The sequence below is a fragment of the Oncorhynchus masou genome, chromosome 1, assembly GCF_036934945.1.
Source record: "Oncorhynchus masou masou isolate Uvic2021 chromosome 1, UVic_Omas_1.1, whole genome shotgun sequence".
Taxonomy (NCBI): Eukaryota; Metazoa; Chordata; class Actinopteri; order Salmoniformes; family Salmonidae; genus Oncorhynchus; species Oncorhynchus masou.
Genome location: NC_088212.1, coordinates 65,701,380 through 65,719,892, shown reverse-complemented (window position 1 = coordinate 65,719,892; position 18,513 = coordinate 65,701,380). Strand labels below are relative to the sequence as shown.

General features: G+C 42.7%; 1 protein-coding gene across 6 annotated transcripts in view; it reads right to left on the bottom strand.

Moving 5' to 3' along the window:
* The window catches only part of LOC135548298 (protein mono-ADP-ribosyltransferase PARP6-like), a 25,810-nt gene extending 8,132 nt beyond the window's left edge, over positions 1–17,678 (bottom strand). For 2 of the 6 annotated variants that reach the window (XM_064977778.1, XM_064977763.1), the window contains exons 1-18: positions 17,435–17,678; positions 15,687–15,824; positions 15,183–15,260; positions 14,518–14,612; positions 14,265–14,325; positions 14,076–14,166; positions 11,206–11,272; positions 9,986–10,135; positions 7,224–7,374; positions 6,328–6,381; positions 5,837–5,932; positions 5,567–5,659; positions 5,336–5,461; positions 5,086–5,151; positions 4,848–4,915; positions 4,680–4,728; positions 4,451–4,563; positions 3,240–3,312 (exon numbers count right to left, since the gene is read on the bottom strand). In XM_064977778.1, coding sequence (XP_064833850.1) covers positions 3,240–3,312; positions 4,451–4,563; positions 4,680–4,728; positions 4,848–4,915; positions 5,086–5,151; positions 5,336–5,461; positions 5,567–5,659; positions 5,837–5,932; positions 6,328–6,381; positions 7,224–7,374; positions 9,986–10,135; positions 11,206–11,272; positions 14,076–14,166; positions 14,265–14,325; positions 14,518–14,612; positions 15,183–15,260; positions 15,687–15,689 — 1,434 coding nt within the window. In that variant the 5' untranslated portion in view covers positions 15,690–15,824; positions 17,435–17,678. Of the gene's footprint in view, positions 3,313–4,450; positions 4,564–4,679; positions 4,729–4,847; positions 4,916–5,085; positions 5,152–5,335; positions 5,462–5,566; positions 5,660–5,836; positions 5,933–6,327; positions 6,460–7,223; positions 7,375–9,985; positions 10,136–11,205; positions 11,273–14,075; positions 14,167–14,264; positions 14,326–14,517; positions 14,613–15,182; positions 15,279–15,686; positions 15,825–17,434 lie in introns of those variants that run through there. The other 4 variants (XM_064977787.1, XM_064977754.1, XR_010456805.1 and 1 more) reach the window with 3 other exon arrangements.
* Between the last annotated feature and the right edge of the window lie 835 nt (positions 17,679–18,513).

The following is an 18,513-nucleotide window of genomic DNA, read 5'->3' as shown; positions in this document are numbered from 1 at the left end:
TGGAGGAAGAAGAATCACTTCTGAGTTTAGGAGACAGAGATGACATGTATCTGAAGGACAGCAGGAGAGAGAGAGAGAGAGAGAGAGAGAGAGAGACAGAGATGACATGTATCTGAAGGACAGCAGGAGAGAGAGAGAGAGAGAGAGAGAGAGAGAGAGAGAGAGAGAGAGATGACATGTATCTGAAGGACAGCGTGAGAGAGAGACAGTGATGACATGTATCTGAAGGACAGCGTGAGAGAGAGAGAGAGAGAGATGACTATGTACAGACTCAGCGAGCATAGCCTTGCTATTGAGACAGAGATGACATGTATCTGAAGGACAGCGTGAGAGAGAGAGAGACAGTGATGACATGTATCTGAAGAACAGCGTGAGAGAGAGAGAGACAGATATGACTATGTACAGACTCAGCGAGCATAGCCTTGCTATTGAGAAAGGCCGCCGTAGGCAGACATGGCTCTCAAGAGAAGACAGGCTATGTGCTCACTGCCTACAAAATGAGGTGGAAACTGAGTTGCACTTCCTAACCTCCTGCCCAATGTATGACCATATTAGAGAGACATATTTCCCGGAGATTACACAGATCCACAAAGAATTCGAAAACAAATCCAATTTTGAAAAACTCCCATATCTACTGGGTGAAATTCCACAGTGTGCCATCAGAGCAGCAAGATTTGTGACCTGTTGCCACGAGAAAAGGGCAACCAGTGAAGAACACGCACCATTGTAAATACAACCCATATCTATGCTTATTTATTTTATCTTGTGTCCTTTACCATTCGTACATTGTAAAAACACTGTATATATATATAATATGACATGTGTAATGTCTTTATTGTTTTGATACTTCTGTATGTGTGATGTCTACTGTTAATTTTTATTGTTTATTTCACTTTATATATTATCTACCTTACTTGCTTTGGCAACGTTAACACATGTTTCCCATGCCAATAAAGCCCCTTGAATTGAATTGAATTGAATTGACAGGGAGAGAGACACAGAGAGAGACACCAACCATGTTGACACCAGCACTGCTTCAAAAGAAAGAATTCCAATAAGCAAAATCATGAACCAATCAAAGGAATCATATTTACAACATTGGAAAAATGAAACAAAATCCCAAAGCCGACTAAATTGCTATCTGACCCTAAACAGAGAATATGAATTGGCTGATTAGCTCTACTCTGTCAGAGATACGAAGCAGAGACAGATCCTTACCAAGTACAGGCTGAGTGACCACCGATTGGCAATAGAAACCGGCAGACATAAAAAGACATGGCTACCCAAAGAGGAGCGTGTATGTGGTCACTGCACAACAGGGGAGGTAGAGACAGAGATGCACTTTCTCCTTTACTGTGATAAATATTCCTCACAAAGAGATTCATTATTCACAGAAATTACTACACATATTCCACATTTTACAAATTGAACCCAGAGGAAAAACTAAGAATACTCATGGCCAAAGGAGCAATGGCTCCTCTTGCAGGCAAATATGTATTTTCCTGCCATAGCCTGAGGGACACTGAATAATAACATCTGCATAGTAAGCTGTAACTTACTTATTATTGCTATTATTGTTATTACTATAATTATTAATGTTTATCATTCCAAATGTGGGTGGTAATGGTAGTGATAACAGTTTAGTGATGGTAGTAGTAGTCGTGGTAATGATGATTGTAGTTGTAGTACTGATATAAAGGAGAAGATGACCGTTATTTAGTTATAAGTTAGTTATAGTTTAATTTTTCATAATTTGATTTTATATTTATTATATTTCTACTATTGACTGTTACCATGTTATTGTTATTATTTTTGTATTTAATTTTGTATTATTATTTACTACCATTTTATATTTTATATTTGCTATCATTTATCATTTTGTTACAATGTATATTGTATACATTGTTGCTTTGGCAATATTGACACAATGTGTTTCATGCCAATAAAGCAGCTTGAATTTGAATTTGAATTTGATGACATGTGTATCTGAAGGACAGCGTGAGAGAGAGAGACAGAGATGACATGTGTATCTGAAGGACAGCGTGAGAGAGAGAGACAGAGATGACATGTGTATCTGAAGGACAGCGTGAGAGAGAGAGACAGAGATGACGTGTATCTGAAGGACAGTGTGAGAGAGAGAGACAGAGATGACATGTATTTGAAGGACAGCATGAGAGAGAGACAGAGATGACATGTATCTGAAGGACAGCGTGAGAGAGAGAGACAGAGATGACATGTATCTGAAGGACAGCGTGAGAGAGAGAGACAGAGATGACATGTATTTGAAGGACAGCATGAGAGAGAGAGACAGAGATGACATGTGTATCTGAAGGACAGCGTGAGAGAGAGACAGAGACACAATGAGATTTGCTGTGCGAGCTGAAGGCGTGACAGAGTGAACAAACACACGCTCAAGGTGAAGAGGAGGGAGAGAGCGAGGGACGCAGAACAAGGAGATGAAAGACGAGTCTTCAAAGCTCTAACGGCAAAGGTTATAATACTGTAATATACTCATAATAAACTGCTAACTGACAACAAACACCCTGCTGACTTCTCCAGGTCATACAGCATAATACAACAACAGGGAGGAGCGAGATGGCGTGTTTTCAAGATGCATACAGCATGAACCTAAGAGTCTATAGACATAGAAGTAGATTGTCATGCATGTGGTTTAATGTCTTGTACATTGTCTTGGACTACCAGGAGGTTCAGCCATATACATATTAAACATCATTAGGTTCAGTATAGAGGTAAATAAGAGAGACAGTATAGGTGATGACCGTTACTGACCTTCCTTGGTTCCCTCACCCACTCACCCACTCTGTGGATCCTCATAGCGAAACAGACATGGGGCGGGGCAGCAGTCGTAACCTCTGACCTAGTCTACTCAGTGCTCTTAGTGGTCAACCCAGGCAGCCACGCCTTCAGCCAGGCCGACTGGTAACCCCCAGCCCCCCAGCAGACAACACAGCCCCTCCGCCTCTCTATCAGGACAGGAAGAGGCGTGGTGTCCACTGCTGTCAGAGCAGGAAACAGGAAGTGCTCGACATATGCCAGGGGGAAATTACTGGTGGGCCTGGCATTTTAAAGCGTCCAATACATTGAGAGAGAAACCTGGCATCCGTTACTGTCAAAATGGATCAGCTGGACAGCCAACCTGCACTGTGTGTGAGGAGGACAGACAGGCTCTGTCCAAGGGAGGATGCGTCTTAGTTCAGCCAACTGCTGGATCTACATACCTGCAGTTTGGTATAAGAGGCATTGACTAGTCCATTTCTCAGAACGGAGTGCCAGTTCTCTATATGGGAACCACTAGAGCAGGTGCAGGGAGAGAGAGAGATAAGGAGAGCTGTGAATACTGAACACTTCTTCCTCAAACAGGACCAGTGCTTTCTAAAGGCTCCAACAATGCTGTGCAGAGAGCGTTCAAAACATCATTATTTCCACGTTTGCATGCCCACCATTTATGGACATATTGTTATACTGTACCCCGAGTGAAGCATTCATGCCCGTGAGATATCTACATCTTATTGGCAATGCAATAAGTCTGTTTCCACTGTGTTTTTTGGCTGATTGTATAGGATAGTAATTCTATTTTCTCACATTTTCTAAACTTGTCATGTTTGTTTGCTAAAAACAGCAGGATGGCCGAGGACCTACAGCACAAGAACAGCTCAGAAATCTCCTGATATTACATCACCCCTCCTTCTCTTTTCAACAGCAGGATGTTACGTGAATAGAAGTCTCAGTGGGAATACATCAAACTGTATCGTCTCTCATCTCTTATTGTCCTCAAATAAACCCCCAGGGGTGAAACAGGGTGGCCATGCTGTTATTCTTAGCAGAGACAATGTTCAAGAGGAGTGGTTGTTGAATTTAAATCAGCTAGCTGCCTGAGGGACTGAGACAGTTCTGATTGCTTTGAGATGGTCCCATGAATGCTTCTGCTTCGTGCCTTTTGTACAGCAGGGGCATGGCTGTCTGTTACTCACACTGATATTGCTACATGGGACTCTATTATGTGTTGTCTCTGTGTCTATAAGACTGGGCGGCAGGTAGCCTAGAAGTTTCAATCCCGGATCTGACAGGGAAAAGAAAACCGGTCTGGAAGTGAGCTGGCAACCGGAGGATGCTGGTCTCTAATCCCAAATGCCATTGCCTGACATTGTGCCCTTGTGCAAGGCACTTAACCCCCCACAACAACTGCTCCACTAGCGCCCAGTGTGGCAGCCCCCTGCTCCAACCTGGATGTGTCTTTGGGAGAGGATGGAATTCATTTCGGTTGGACTTTCTGCACAATTGACGAATCAAGTAATCTCAAACTTAATAAAACATAGTACCTATTCTGTATGGGGGAGTCTATAGTTAAGGGGAGGTTGGTGCTGCCATATACTGTGTATGGGACCACTACAGGAGAGTGGCACCCTTAGGGGAGAGAGAGGGGACTCACTGGAAGGCAAAGGTGCTGCCGTAGAGCTTCTTGGCCGTGCGAAAGCGTGCCTCCTTGGCAGGCGGGCTGCTGAGTAATAGGAACTGGTGGGATGTGTGCATGAACTTCAGTTGCTATAGGACAGAGAGAGACGCAGGGAAGAAGAGAGAGAATAGAGAATCATGTAGTGGAGAACACACGGCAACAGTTACGAGGAAGAGCAGACACCAGAGATCTGTGTTATTCATACCCTACTCAGAGGCAGCTTGACGATATGGGATCGGTTACTGGATATGATCCTAGAGAGGGAGAGAGAGGACGAGACAGGATGGGGAGAAGAAAAACAGGAGAGTGAAAAAGGCAGAACAGGGTTGGAGGTTTAGATTGCAGGAGGTGTAAGCAGAGACCTTCTACCTACCACTGCAGTAGAGGGTGAGCCAGGGGGTCCAGTTTGTCCATCTGTTTCTTAATCTCCAGATATGAGCCCTGGAAAAGACAGCTTTCATTATTTCACACCCCACTATCCTTTCGTCACTAGACTACCAGATCTAAATATGACAAGGAGACGATTCAAAACAACAACACACTCTTTTATACAGCCCAAGTCCAGCACAGGACTGCCCTTCCTTCATCCCAGCCTCCCCCAGCCTCAGTACCTGGGTCATCTCGCGGATGGACATGACACTGTCCAGTGCTTTTTGCAATCTCTCATAGTTCTTCTTCTGTGACCAGGGAGCAAGATGGAGCCACAGAGACAGGCGTCAGAAGGACAGGGAGAGAGAAAAACATTGGATTAATACCTACAACCCATTCAATGAGCCCAAAGTAATGTTTCAGAATGTTATCACATATTAGGATAACCAGACATCCTGTAATGTGGTGTGTAACCACAGCAACAGTAGTAACCTTTGGGTTGAAGGCCAGAGTCTTGGGGTCGTTGGGGTCGACCACAGACGGGTAGGGTTCGAAGATGATGCTTTTACGAGGAGACTCCAGAGCAGCCCGACACATAGCCACCAGCAGATCCACCACCTAGGGATCAACATGAAAGCCGATCAGTTATCACCACATAGACAGGGACAGACAGACCAGACAGGGGGATAGAGAAAGTGTGTGTGTTGTTAGTCAGGCAGTCACCTCTGCTCCAGTGGCCACCTCCTCTGCTGCTCCTGACATCACCCCCAGAGTGTAGAAGGAGAACACACATAGCTCTCTAGTGCACACAGCCGGCTGCGCATCCACACACACGCACATGCACACGCACACACGCACACACAGGGCAAGTGGCACACACACGCACATGAACAAACATCAATCTGAGTGAAACAGAGAAACTTGCTCATCGCTGAATTGAAACATTTACATTTTAACGTTCACTTCACACTATGTTTTTTTTATGTGGTCTACCTTCAACATGGATCCGTTCTGAAAGACGTGCTGCTCGTCACAGACCACACAGTACTCATTGAGAGTGGGGATCCTCTGCTCCGAGTATTTCATTATCTGTCAGGAGACAACACATGGTATTCCTGCTAATCACTCCCTCCTCTCCTCCAGCCCCATATATCACTCTTCTATCATGACATCATCAGCTGACTGGGCCTCTTATCAAAGTTTTAGTCTGTCACTTTACCCAGGGTTGAAACAAACCCATTATACAAACGCACATGACTCTAAATCATTTGATAGTTAAAACATTTCCTCATTTCAACTTTCATGAATCAATTAAACAGAGGTGGAGACCTTATTTAAGCACACACTATGTCCTCTAACTCTTGGAAGGGTCATTTGACCCTTGATAATTTGACCCGTGATCCGTGTTTGTGCTTTGGAGTTGTTTTGGAAGGACGTTCAGATTGAACTAAAAGCCCTAGCTTTGTCCTTGAGGTCTTATCTACCTGTACTAAGAAGCCATACTCCAAAGTAGGGATGTTCTTGCAGTGGCCGCCCGCCTGGGATGAGAAAAACAATTCAATCAGCTGCCTCGTGGTAATCTGCGCTGGGGCCCTGGCCGCCGGGACAGCCACAGTCTGATGGGTACAGTGAAGACAAAGCATTATGGGACACGGCGCCAGCCATGTCAGGTATGGGTAGGGAGAGGCTCAGGAAGGAAGGTAAGGTACAGCACTGTAGGTGTGTTGTTTGGGGGAGGGGAACAGTCAAAGTTCTCAGGTAGTTCAAAGCGAGAAAACAATTAGATAGTGTGGATAATAGAATGGGGAAATAGTTGCTTGTAACGAGTATTGCTCTGAATTCATGCACTTTCTGATATGGATGTATTGTGTTTGACTGTTCTAGCTGTAAGGTCACAGTGATTTTTTGAATGCAATAGAATACACATCAAAACACACACACGTGAAATTTCATTAGGTGCAATAACTGGGTTCTGAGCAATATTTAGACGTGTTTATGTGTTTCACAGCTCAAATATCATCAGGTCCAACAGCAATACGTGGAATGACGTTAATGTGTATTGTCTTGACCTCTGTTTTGAAACGTGACTGCATGTCTTGACTGCTGTTTTGAACATGTCTGATGTATGTATGTTGACCTTTTGTATATCATGTTCTCATGTTTATGTGTTCACCTGCCAAGGGGCTGCAGATGTAAGTTAGCTGTTAGCTACATCTGGTGCAATGCATCTCCTCTCACTTGTGAGATGTTTTTGTTGTCCAAATAAACTTAACAAATAAAAATAAATAAATATTGTGTTGTCTGTGCTGATGTGTATTGGGGTAGTCAGGAGAGGGGTGTGTGATGGTGGTGGTGGTGGTGAGGCGAGGTGGCCTCCGACCTGGCTGTTTGGGGGGTAGCTGAACAGCTCCCCCTTGGGGTTCTTCATGGTGCAGGAGATGGAGCGATTCATGAGCCGGGTCACCCTCAGTTCTGGAACACTCAGCTTCCCCTTCAGAACCGTGTCCTGGATCAGAGGGTAGCTGGGGGACCTGGGAACACACAGACACACACACACAAACCAGAGACCATTAATGGATAGACCTGGAAGTATACAGCACATATACATACAGACAGACATTTATACACATACAGACAGACATTCAAATTATACGAACACAAAAGTTCAGAGCAACCAATTAGTGAGTATGTTTACATGCAAACTAATAATTCGATAATAATAATTATAATAATAATAATAATTTGATAATAATTTGAAGCTGATTATGGCAATACTCTGAGTTTGGCACTAGTCATGTAAACACCTTACTCTGATTATCTTAATCTGCGTAAAATCAAGCAAAGTAAAAGCATAACCTGGTTAAAACACCACCATTATCTAGCAATCTAGGACATGTAAACACCTTTATTAGAGTTCCTGTGTTGTTATTGATCTGCGCGTGTGCTATCACCATCAATCAGAGCCTCCCTCGAGCGAAGTGAGTTCGGGAAAATGTCTTTAAAATAGTTTACACATACAAATGTTATACGTCCAAACTCAAATAGACTTCCCAAAAATAACGTGGTCGCTGTGATACAATGTTTACTTTGATTGGCAATTCTCTACATTTTTCCATCAGGAAGCCGGATAATGGTCTGTCCATGTGGAGCAGATTGTAAGAGAAATCGTTCTTCTTGCAAACCATGTAAACGTTTTAATCTAAATATTATATTAATCAAGAGTATTCACAATAATTGTAATGTTAAATGGATGTAAAATGTACCCATTGACTACTGAGATGACAGTGACGATGAAATCTGACGTAGCCGGGATAGTATTAGAAGCTATAATAGTATCCGGGATAGTATTAGAAGCTATAATAGTATCCGGGATAGTATTAGAAGCTATAATAGTATCCGGGATAGTACTAGAAGCTATAATAGTATCCGGGATAGTATTAGAAGCTATAATAGTATCCGGGATAGTATTAGAAGCTATAATAGTATCCGGGATAGTACTAGAAGCTATAATAGTATCCGGGATAGTATTAGAAGCTATAACAGTATCCGGGATAGTACTAGAAGCTATAATAGTATCCGGGATAGTATTAGAAGCTATAATAGTATCCGGGATAGTATTAGATGCTATAATAGTATCCGGGATAGTACTAGAAGCTATAATAGTATCCGGGATAGTACTAGAAGCTATAATAGTATCCGGGATAGTACTAGAAGCTATAATAGTATCCGGGATAGTACTAGAAGCTATAATAGTATCCGGGATAGTACTAGAAGCTATAATAGTATCCGGGATAGTATTAGAAGCTATAATAGTATCCGGGATAGTATTAGAAGCTATAATAGTATCCGGGATAGTATTAGAAGCTATAATAGTATCCGGGATAGTACTAGAAGCTATAATAGTATCCGGGATAGTACTAGAAGCTATAATAGTATCCGGGATAGTACTAGAAGCTATAATAGTATCCGGGATAGTATTAGAAGCTATAATAGTATCCGGGATAGTACTAGAAGCTATAATAGTATCCGGGATAGTACTAGAAGCTATAATAGTATCCGGGATAGTATTAGAAGCTATAATAGTATCCGGCATAGTACTAGAAGCTATAATAGTATCCGGGATAGTACTAGAAGCTATAATAGTATCCGGGATAGTACTAGAAGCTATAATATTATCCGGGATAGTACTAGAAGCTATAATAGTATCCGGGATAGTACTAGAAGCTATAATAGTATCCGGGATAGTACTAGAAGCTATAATAGTATCCGGGATAGTACTAGAAGCTATAATAGTATCCGGGATAGTACTAGAAGCTATAATAGTATCCGGGATAGTATTAGAAGCTATAATAGTATCCGGGATAGTACTAGAAGCTATAATAGTATCCGGGATAGTACTAGAAGCTATAATAGTATCCGGGATAGTACCAGAAGCTATAATAGTATCCGGGATAGTGCTAGAAGCTATAATAGTATCCGGGATAGTACTAGAAGCTATAATAGTATCCGGGATAGTACTAGAAGCTATAATAGTATCCGGGATAGTACTAGAAGCTATAATAGTATCCGGGATAGTACTAGAAGCTATAATAGTATCCGGGATAGTACTAGAAGCTATAATAGTACCCGGGATAGTACTAGAAGCTATAATAGTATCCAGGATAGTATTAGAAGCTATAATAGTATCCAGGATAGTACTAGAAGCTATAATAGTATCCGGGATAGTATTAAAAGCTATAATAGTATCCAGGATAGTACTAGAAGCTATAATAGTAGCCGGGATAGTATTAAAAGCTGTAATAGTATCCAGGATAGTACTAGAAGCTATAATAGTATCCGGGATAGTACTAGAAGCTATAATAGTATCCAGGATAGTACTAGAAGCTATAATAGTAGCCGGGATAGTATTAGAAGCTATAATAGTATCCGGGATAGTACTAGAAGCTATAATAGTATCCGGGATAGTATTAGAAGCTATAATAGTATCCGGGATAGTATTAAAAGCTATAATAGTATCCAGGATAGTACTAGAAGCTATAATAGTATCCGGGATAGTACTAGAAGCTATAATAGTATCCGGGATAGTACTAGAAGCTATAATAGTATCCGGGATAGTACTAGAAGCTGTAATAGGAGCCATACTTGGGGATGGGAGAGAAGATGCTGAGTCCTGCGCGGAACTTCTTGATGGTTCCCCCGGCCTTGAACCAGCTGTGTCTCTTCTCCTGCTGGGCCTTCAGGAACTCATTACTGAGGTGCTTCCACTGCTGTGACGTGAACGTACTCAGGATCCTATAGGGCAGACAGCACAACCAGTCACAATCAATTAGCAATTAGCAGATGTCATTGACTCTACTGTACATTTAAGTCCATAATATACATTAAATGACCAAAAGTAGGTGGACACCTACTCGTCAAACATCTCATTCCAAAATCATGTGCATTAATATGGAGTTGGTGTGCAGGTCAGTCAAGTTCTTCCACACAGATCTAGACCATTTCTGTATTGACCTCGCTTTGTGCCCTTGGGCATTGCCATGCTGAAACAGGAAAGGGCCTTCCCCAAACTGTTGCCACAAAGTTGGAAGCACAGAATCGTCTAGAATGTCATTGGATGTTAAGATTTCCCTGCACTGGAACTATGGGGCCTAGTCCGAACCATGAAAAACAGCCACAGACCATTATTCCTCCTCCACCAAACTTTACAGTTGGCACTGTGCATTCGGGCAGGTAGCATTCTCCAGGCCTCCGCCAAACAAAGATTTGTCCGTCTGACTGCCTGATGGTGAAGCGTGATTCATTATTCCAGAGAAGGCGTTTCTACTGCTCCAGAGTCCAATGGCGGCGAGCTTTACACCACTCCAGCTGACGCTTGACATTGGGCATGATGATCTTAGGCTTGTGCACTCGACTGTTGGAGGTCCTGTTCTGTGAGCTCGTGTGGCCTACCAGTTCGCGGCTGAGCGGATGTTGCTCACAGACGTTTCCACTGCACAATAACAGCACTTACAGTTGACCGGGGCAGCACTAGCAAGGCAAAAATTTTACGAACTGACTTGTTGGAAAGGTGGCATCCTATGACAGTGCCACATTGAATGTCCCAGAGCACCTCAGTAAGGCCATTCTACTGCCAATGTTTGTCTATGGAGATTGCATGGCTGTGTGCTTAATTTTATACACCTGTCAGCAATGGGTGTGGCTGAAAGGGTGTCCACATACTTTTGCATATTAAGTGTAAGTTGTATAGGTGTCATTAAAAATGGTGGAAATCTTGTGAAATTAGCGTAGGACCCATGGATAGCCTTTCTGAACCAGAATGTGAGGAATCGTGCTGAGTGGCATGTGACTTGAGTAGGACTCACTTCTTGAGCTGCAGGCCCAGGCTGAAGCCCTCTTTATTGGAGGGCTGGAACACCTCCACTGATGGTTCTGAGAATAGATGACTCATTATTTCACAACCCATAGGAGTGACGAGCTCAGCTCTGGTTAAACACACACAGGCACACATACAGTTGAAGTCGGAAGTTTACATACACCTTAGCCAAATACATTTAAACTCAGTTTTTCACAATTCCTGACACTTAATCCTAGTAAAAATTCCCTGTTTTAGGTCAGTTAGGATCACCACTTTATTTTAAGAATGTGAAATATCTGAATAATAGTAGAGTCAATGATTTATTTCAGCTTTTATTTCTTTCATCACATTCCAAGGGGTCAGAAGTTTACATACACTCAATTAGTATTTTGTAGCATTGCCTTTAAATTGTTTAACTTGGGTCAAACGCATCAGGTAGCCTTGCACAAGCTTCCCACAATAAGTTGGGTGAATTTTAACCCATTCCTCCTGACAGCTGGTGAAACTGAGTTGGGTTTGTAGGCCTCCTTGCTCGCACAAGCTTTTTCAGTTCTACCCACAAATGTTCTATTGGATTGAGGTCAGGGCTTTGTGATGGCCACTCCAATACCTTGATTTTCTTGTCCTTAAGCCATTTTGCCACAACTTTGGAAGTATGATTGGGGTCATTGTCCATTTGGAAGACCCATTTGTGACCAAGCTTTAACTTCCTGACTGATGTCGAGATGTTGCTTCAATATATCCACATAATTTTTCTCCCTCATGATGCCATCTATATTGTAAAGTGCACCAGTCCCTTGTCATGGAAAATTGCAAGATTATGTTATAATGCTTGAAATGCTTTATAATGGTTATTTTATAATGGTTTTGATAACTATTGTGTGTGTGTTCTACTGAGGATGGGCCTCTATCAGATAACATTGACAAAAGAGATTTACGATGTCTTTGGGTGATAAAACCTAAAGAGCATTCCAGAGAACATGAGCGAATGGTTCTGTTCTATGCCGTACCAGGGAGAGACGGTTTCTGTTTGGAGTAGGAGGGCCAGACACTGGTCTTTACAATGAGAACTGTTGACGCAGCAGTAACTGTCTGCTATGTTCTATAGATATCTTTCATACAAATCTTAACCTTTGTAAACTGTTCCTAAGTTCTGTGGTTCGTCATGTAAGTTGAGAGGGGTGTATCTTGGCTATAAAAGATCTTTGTACTTTTCTGTTGGTACTTTTCAAATGGTTCATTAGAGATAGCTTGCCTACGGAGCTGTGAGGAGAACGGCACCGCAGTACCTCCAGGCTCTGATCAGGCCCTACACCCAAACAAGGACACTGCGTTCATCCACCTCTGGCCTGCTCGCCTCCCTACCACTGAGGAAGTACAGTTCCCGCTCAGCCCAGTCAAAACTGTTCGCTGCTCTGGCCCCCCAATGGTGGAACAAACTCCCTCACGACGCCAGGACAGCGGAGTCAATCACCACCTTCCGGAGACACCTGAAACCCCACCTCTTTAAGGAATACCTAGGATAGGATAAAGTAATCCTTCTCACCCCCCCATCCCCCTTAAATGATTTAGATGCACTATTGTAAAGTGGCTGTTCCACTGGATGTCATAAGGTGAATTCACCAATTTGTAAGTCGCTCTGGATAAGAGCGTCTGCCAAATGACTTAAATGTAAATGTAAATGTAAATAGCGCATCATTGAAAGTCAAAAAGGCTATTGCAAAGCTCTTATTATTAAAGATGCAGTTTAATTATAACTCTGACTGGTCTGTGAAGTTTGTAACTCTCCTCATTTGGTAAAGCAGAAAAAAGCCACCACACCCTCCTGCAGCAAAGCACCCCCACAACAGGATGCTGCCACCCCAGTGCTTCACAGTTGGGATGGTGTTCCTCGGCTTGCAAGTCTCCCCTTTCTCCTCCAAACATAACGATGGTCATTATGGCCAAACAGTTCTATTTTTGTTTCATCAGACCAGAGGACATTTCTCCAAAAAGTATGATCTTTGTCCCCACGTGCAGCTGCAAACTGTAGTCTGGCTATTTATATGGCGGTTTTGGGGCAGTGGCTTCCTCCTTGCTGAGCGGCCTTTCAGGTTATGTAGATATAGGATTCATTTTACTGTGGATATAGATACTTTCGTACCTGTTTCCTCCAGCATCTTCACAAGGTCCTTTGCTGTTGTTCTTGGATTGATTTGCACTTTTCGCACCAAAGTACGTTCATCTCTAGGAGACAGAACGCGTCTCCTTCTTGAGTGGTATGATGGCTGTGTGTTCCCATGGTGTTTATACTTGCGTACTATTGTTTGTACAGATGAATGTTGTAACTTCAGGCGTTTGGAAATTGCTCCCAAGGATGAACCAGACTTGTGGAGGTCTACAATATGTTTTCTGAGGTCTTGGCTCATTTCTTTTGATTTTCCCATGATGTCAAGCAAAGAGGCACTGAGTTTGAAGGTAGGCCTTGAAATACATACACAGGTACACCTCCAATTGACTCAAATTATGTCAATGAGCCTATCAGAAGCTTCTAAAGCCATGACATCATTTTCTGGAATTTTCCAAGCTGTTGAAAGGCACAGTCAACTTAGTGTATGTAAACTTCTGACCCACTGGAATTGTGATACAGTGAATTATAAGTGAACTAATCTGTCTGTAAACAATTGTTGGAAAAAATGTCTTGTGTCATGAACAAAGTAGATGTCCTAACCGACTTACCAATGCTATAGTTTGTTTACAATAAATTTGTGGAGTTGTTGAAAAACGAGTTTTAATGACTCCAACCTAAGTGCATGTAAACTTCCGACTTCAACTGTACACAGGCAGGCGAACGCATGTACACACACACACACGCACAGCCACTGGGGCTCTTCTCACCTGGTCCATCTAGGTACTGGGAGAGAGAGAACCGTAGTCTCAGAATGATGGGCTCTGTTCGGATGACCTTCCAGGCAGTTGCCACCTCCTCCTGGAACAAACACACACACATATGATATACACATACACTTTCTACCATGCTGAATTGTAATACTGGAATGCCCAAAGATAATAAAAATGAAAACTCACATCCAAGAAACTGATATTAATCTGAAGGTCAATGTCCACATCATCAATGGTTCCATACTCTCTGAAAGAAGAAGAATAGCAAACATTCAGATGTAATAATCACATAAACTGAAAAGCTTTTCCGCACCAAAAAACTTGACATCTCAGTGGGTCTGATGTTCTCTGGAGCAACGTATTTACTGATAATGACAATAACAGTTAGTGGTCTTGGTTTCCAGACTTGGCTGTGGCGACTGTGTGTGTACTGTAGTACCTGACAGAGACAGCACTGTCGGTATAGATGTCCTTCACTGCCTCGATGTCTGCATCCAGTTGAGGGTGTCGGTACAGGTCAGCAGCACAGCTCCCCTACAGGCCGGGAGGGGCACAGGTCAGACCACTGAATTATCCCCGGAGATGCTGCTGTAGCATCCATGTACAGTAATACTGTAGTATTAGAAAAGGTACAGGGGCAGTCTCCTGTTCTGCTGCCTCACAGGACTGTATCGGCGTGTCTCTATCTCTAGTTCCGTCTTCTATCTGTCTCGTTCTCACACACATATATTAGTGCCTACAAACAGGCTCTCATCTCTCAGTAGATGGTCTGAATCCATTGGAGAATAGGCTTTTAAAACCGGACTAAATTTACAGTACTTTCAACTCAATCGTTTAGAGATAACTTTTTGTAAAAAGCTGATTGAAAGATTAAGACATCGTGTACGTTACATAGGATTTGAGGTAATAAGATTGCAGTTACTGAAGACCCCTAGGGGAGTTCTGTAGACCCCATGTGTTGATTCTGTTTGTATTGGACCAAAGAGCCTAGTGGGCAAAACTGGTTGAAATTAAGTCATTAAGACATCATTTCAACCAGTTTTGTCCGGTTTGCCCTCTGGGAGGGATAGGAGGCCTGGGAGGATGTCATGACGGCCTGGGTACCTGGATCCCATAGAGGAACTGCTCCGACTCATTCTCCCCATCTGATTCCTCATCAGTCCAGGACTGGCCTTTGATGTCCTGCAGGCATACAGACATATGTGAAACGCCATTATAGTTATTATCGCTCCATCTCCCATCCTTTCTCTCTCTCTGTCCATTTAGCTGCCAGTTCTTCAAAGACTTCAAAATAAAGCTTTTTATGTCACGTCAAAGGGATGGACGGAGATCCATTTGGATAAACAAAGTACAACTAGACATGAAATAAGCCAAAGATATTCAATACATTATTTGTAAAACATGTATGACGATTCACTGTTATGTTATTGTTTGGCTTAGTAGTTATCGACAGCAAGGCATCACGCCTTATATATCTATTAGATATCTACACACATCAGGCATTCTGACTGTATCTATTATGATAACTGCAGTCTGATGATAAACAGAGACTACAGTATTACGACTATGATACTACCATTGGATATGGTGTTATACCAGTTGTCTCACCATTGGGTCTGTTGTTCATAGGGGTTTCTCAGACAGGGTTAGGCTTCTCCCATCCATAACAGCTGAGCTCCATGTAGGTGGAGGGACTGAGGTTGAAGTCTGGCCTGGTCACTCGGACTTCCTCTCAAACTGTGGTACCTAATCATTTGGCATGAGAGAAAGGAGAAACACGAACAATAAGCTTACAGTGTGTCTCTTATTTCAGCATTTTCACAAAGCATCTACTTTAAATAAACACAGTCTACTAAACTATGATGCAATGACGTTTTCCGCATTGCCACTTCCTAATGGTGGCCTCCTTTTCCCTTTTTCTTTCAATCATCTGCACTCCACCGTGCCATGTATCCTAGCAACAGCCACTTCTGCCGTCTGTCACCCTCCCATTAATCACAGTGAAGACGGAGAGTGTGTGGGAGAGAGAGGCTTTATGTGTTTGTGCTTTGTGCACAATTTTATGTTTAGGTCATCTGAATGTCCAACAGAATCTTCATCTAACCTTTTCAATCTGTGTACAAAAGATAAGGAAAGGGTAGTCCATTTGATGAAAATCACTTCATTGTATTACCTGCACTGTCAAGTTTAGGAATAGTCTTTGTTAGGAATAATCATTGAAATTGTGCAAAATATTTATCTGGCTGAATTAGGAGTTAAAGTCAGGGATGGATATATTTCTCTCAGGGCATTTTTATTTAATTTTCTCAACATCCTAAAATTGTGATATTTCAATAGAGGTATCATCAACAGCCATTAAGCTCTCCGACCTCACAATGACCTCAGAGGATGAGATCACTGTGCTAGATGGCACCAGGTGTGTACTTTTATAAACTGAATCTATGATATATCCCTAACAGCTCCTAACAAAAGCATAATAGCGTTACAGATTATACCGTACTTCCCTCCACATATTCCAGCTGCCATATCTTTACATTCAGATGTAAACACATCAGACATTGTGTCCCCTAAGCTAAACACAACATGCACTGAAGGCAATACCTTTTCAACATTGGACAAAATCACAACATAGATGGCAAAAGATCCAGAGTGACACATCCAACACAAAAATAATATTATATCAGTTTATAAAACTGCATGATGGTAATGGACTCCTGTCAGCTGTACGATGCTCATAGTTGATAAACACACACTCACGCTAATAAACACACACTCACAACACATACACAGCCTGTGGCTGTTAGCGTCAACAACAAATCCAACGATGCCTCCTCTACCAGATACGTATGAGTCCATAAAAATTAAGAAACACTGTCTCTCTTTTCCTCTCCCTCTCTCTGTCTCTCTCATTTCTTCTTCTGTGCTTACTCAGTTCAGCGACCTCCTCTCTCCCCAAAAATGAGCCATTTTGTTTCACCAGAAGCTGCCTCTAGCGAGACCACATTCAATTTCAACTATAGTGTATTTATCATGCCTTATTTTGCTATTAATGGTTTTCCACATTTCCTGGATGTTCAGCAATTCTCTTTTGGAACCCCCCCCCCCCCCTCCCGTATTCCCCCGCCTGCATTGCCATGTCCCCGAACCCCCCCCCCCCTCCTCCCGTATTCCCCCGCCTGCATTGCCATGTCCCCGAACCCCCACCATCCCCACCCCCTCACCTCTCTCTGTCGTCTCACATACCGAAAGAGATGCAAACTGACACCCTCGCCTCATTCCTTCAATGAGAATTAAACACACGCAGAGGCATGCAGCTTTTACCCATCCCCCACCTCTCTTCTGTCCGACACGCTTACCTATACAGGAGCTGGAGATGGAGGATGGAGATGGAGGATGCTGTCCTTGGTCCTGATCCTTTCCCTCTTAAAGGGAACACCTGCTTTTATATCCCTGCTATGTCCCCCCCTGAATGAAAAATTTAAATAAAATTACTTAAAAACAGCAGTGAGAATTGTAAATGCCAAAATGGCTGCCTCCCTCTCTCTCCCTGTCGGTATCAGCCTCTCTGCTTCCCGGTGGCTGCTCTATGTCTGTGTTTATCTATTGCAGATCTCTGCTCGTACTGCCGTCTTAGTTTTTGCCTGACAACACTGAGGGGCCTGAGCATGCTCAGTTGGAGCTAGCAGCTGGTCATGTGACTTGCAGCTGACTGTGTTTCTGCTAAGGGGAGAAGGGGGAGAGAAAAATGTAGGAAAATGGCAGTCCTGTTAGTGCTGTGATGACTGTGTGTGTGTGTGTGTGTGTGTGTGTGTGTGTGTGTGTGTGTGTGTGTGTGTGTGTGTGTGTGTGTGTGTGTGTGTGTGTGTGTGTGTGTGTGTGTGTGTGTGTGTGTGTGTGTGTGTGTGTGTGTGTGTGTGTGTTTCTGCGTCTGTTTCTAAATCTGTGCCTGTGTCTCTACCAGAGCAATCACTTTTTGAGAAAGAAGTGCATGTCTGTTGTCTGATACTATTTTAGGACCATTCTGTCTGTTACGCTCACAAATCTCCTTTTCTAAAAGATTAAATTAAGAAAATATATGCAGTGAAAACTCAGGAACGAAACCACAAAACATTAAACATATTACATTCTAAATAACTAATTAAATGTAGAAGCATTGGTACAGTATTTAATGTATTGCAGTGTGTATATTAATTATATAGCAGCATATTGTTTAGGATATTGTACAGTGGCTGAGTCAGCGTCTGAGCCAATGGCAATTAGCCTCTGTGCAACAGTCTTAATCAGTGTTTATCCTGGTTAGCTCCCTGCATCGTGGTAAGTACTGACCAATATAACGGACAGATTAGGCTCTGGACTAACTGTCTGTTTGGCTCTGCTCTGTGTCCACTCTTAGTAAGGAGTGCTGTCTCACTCTTTGCTGATGTGTTATGGCAGG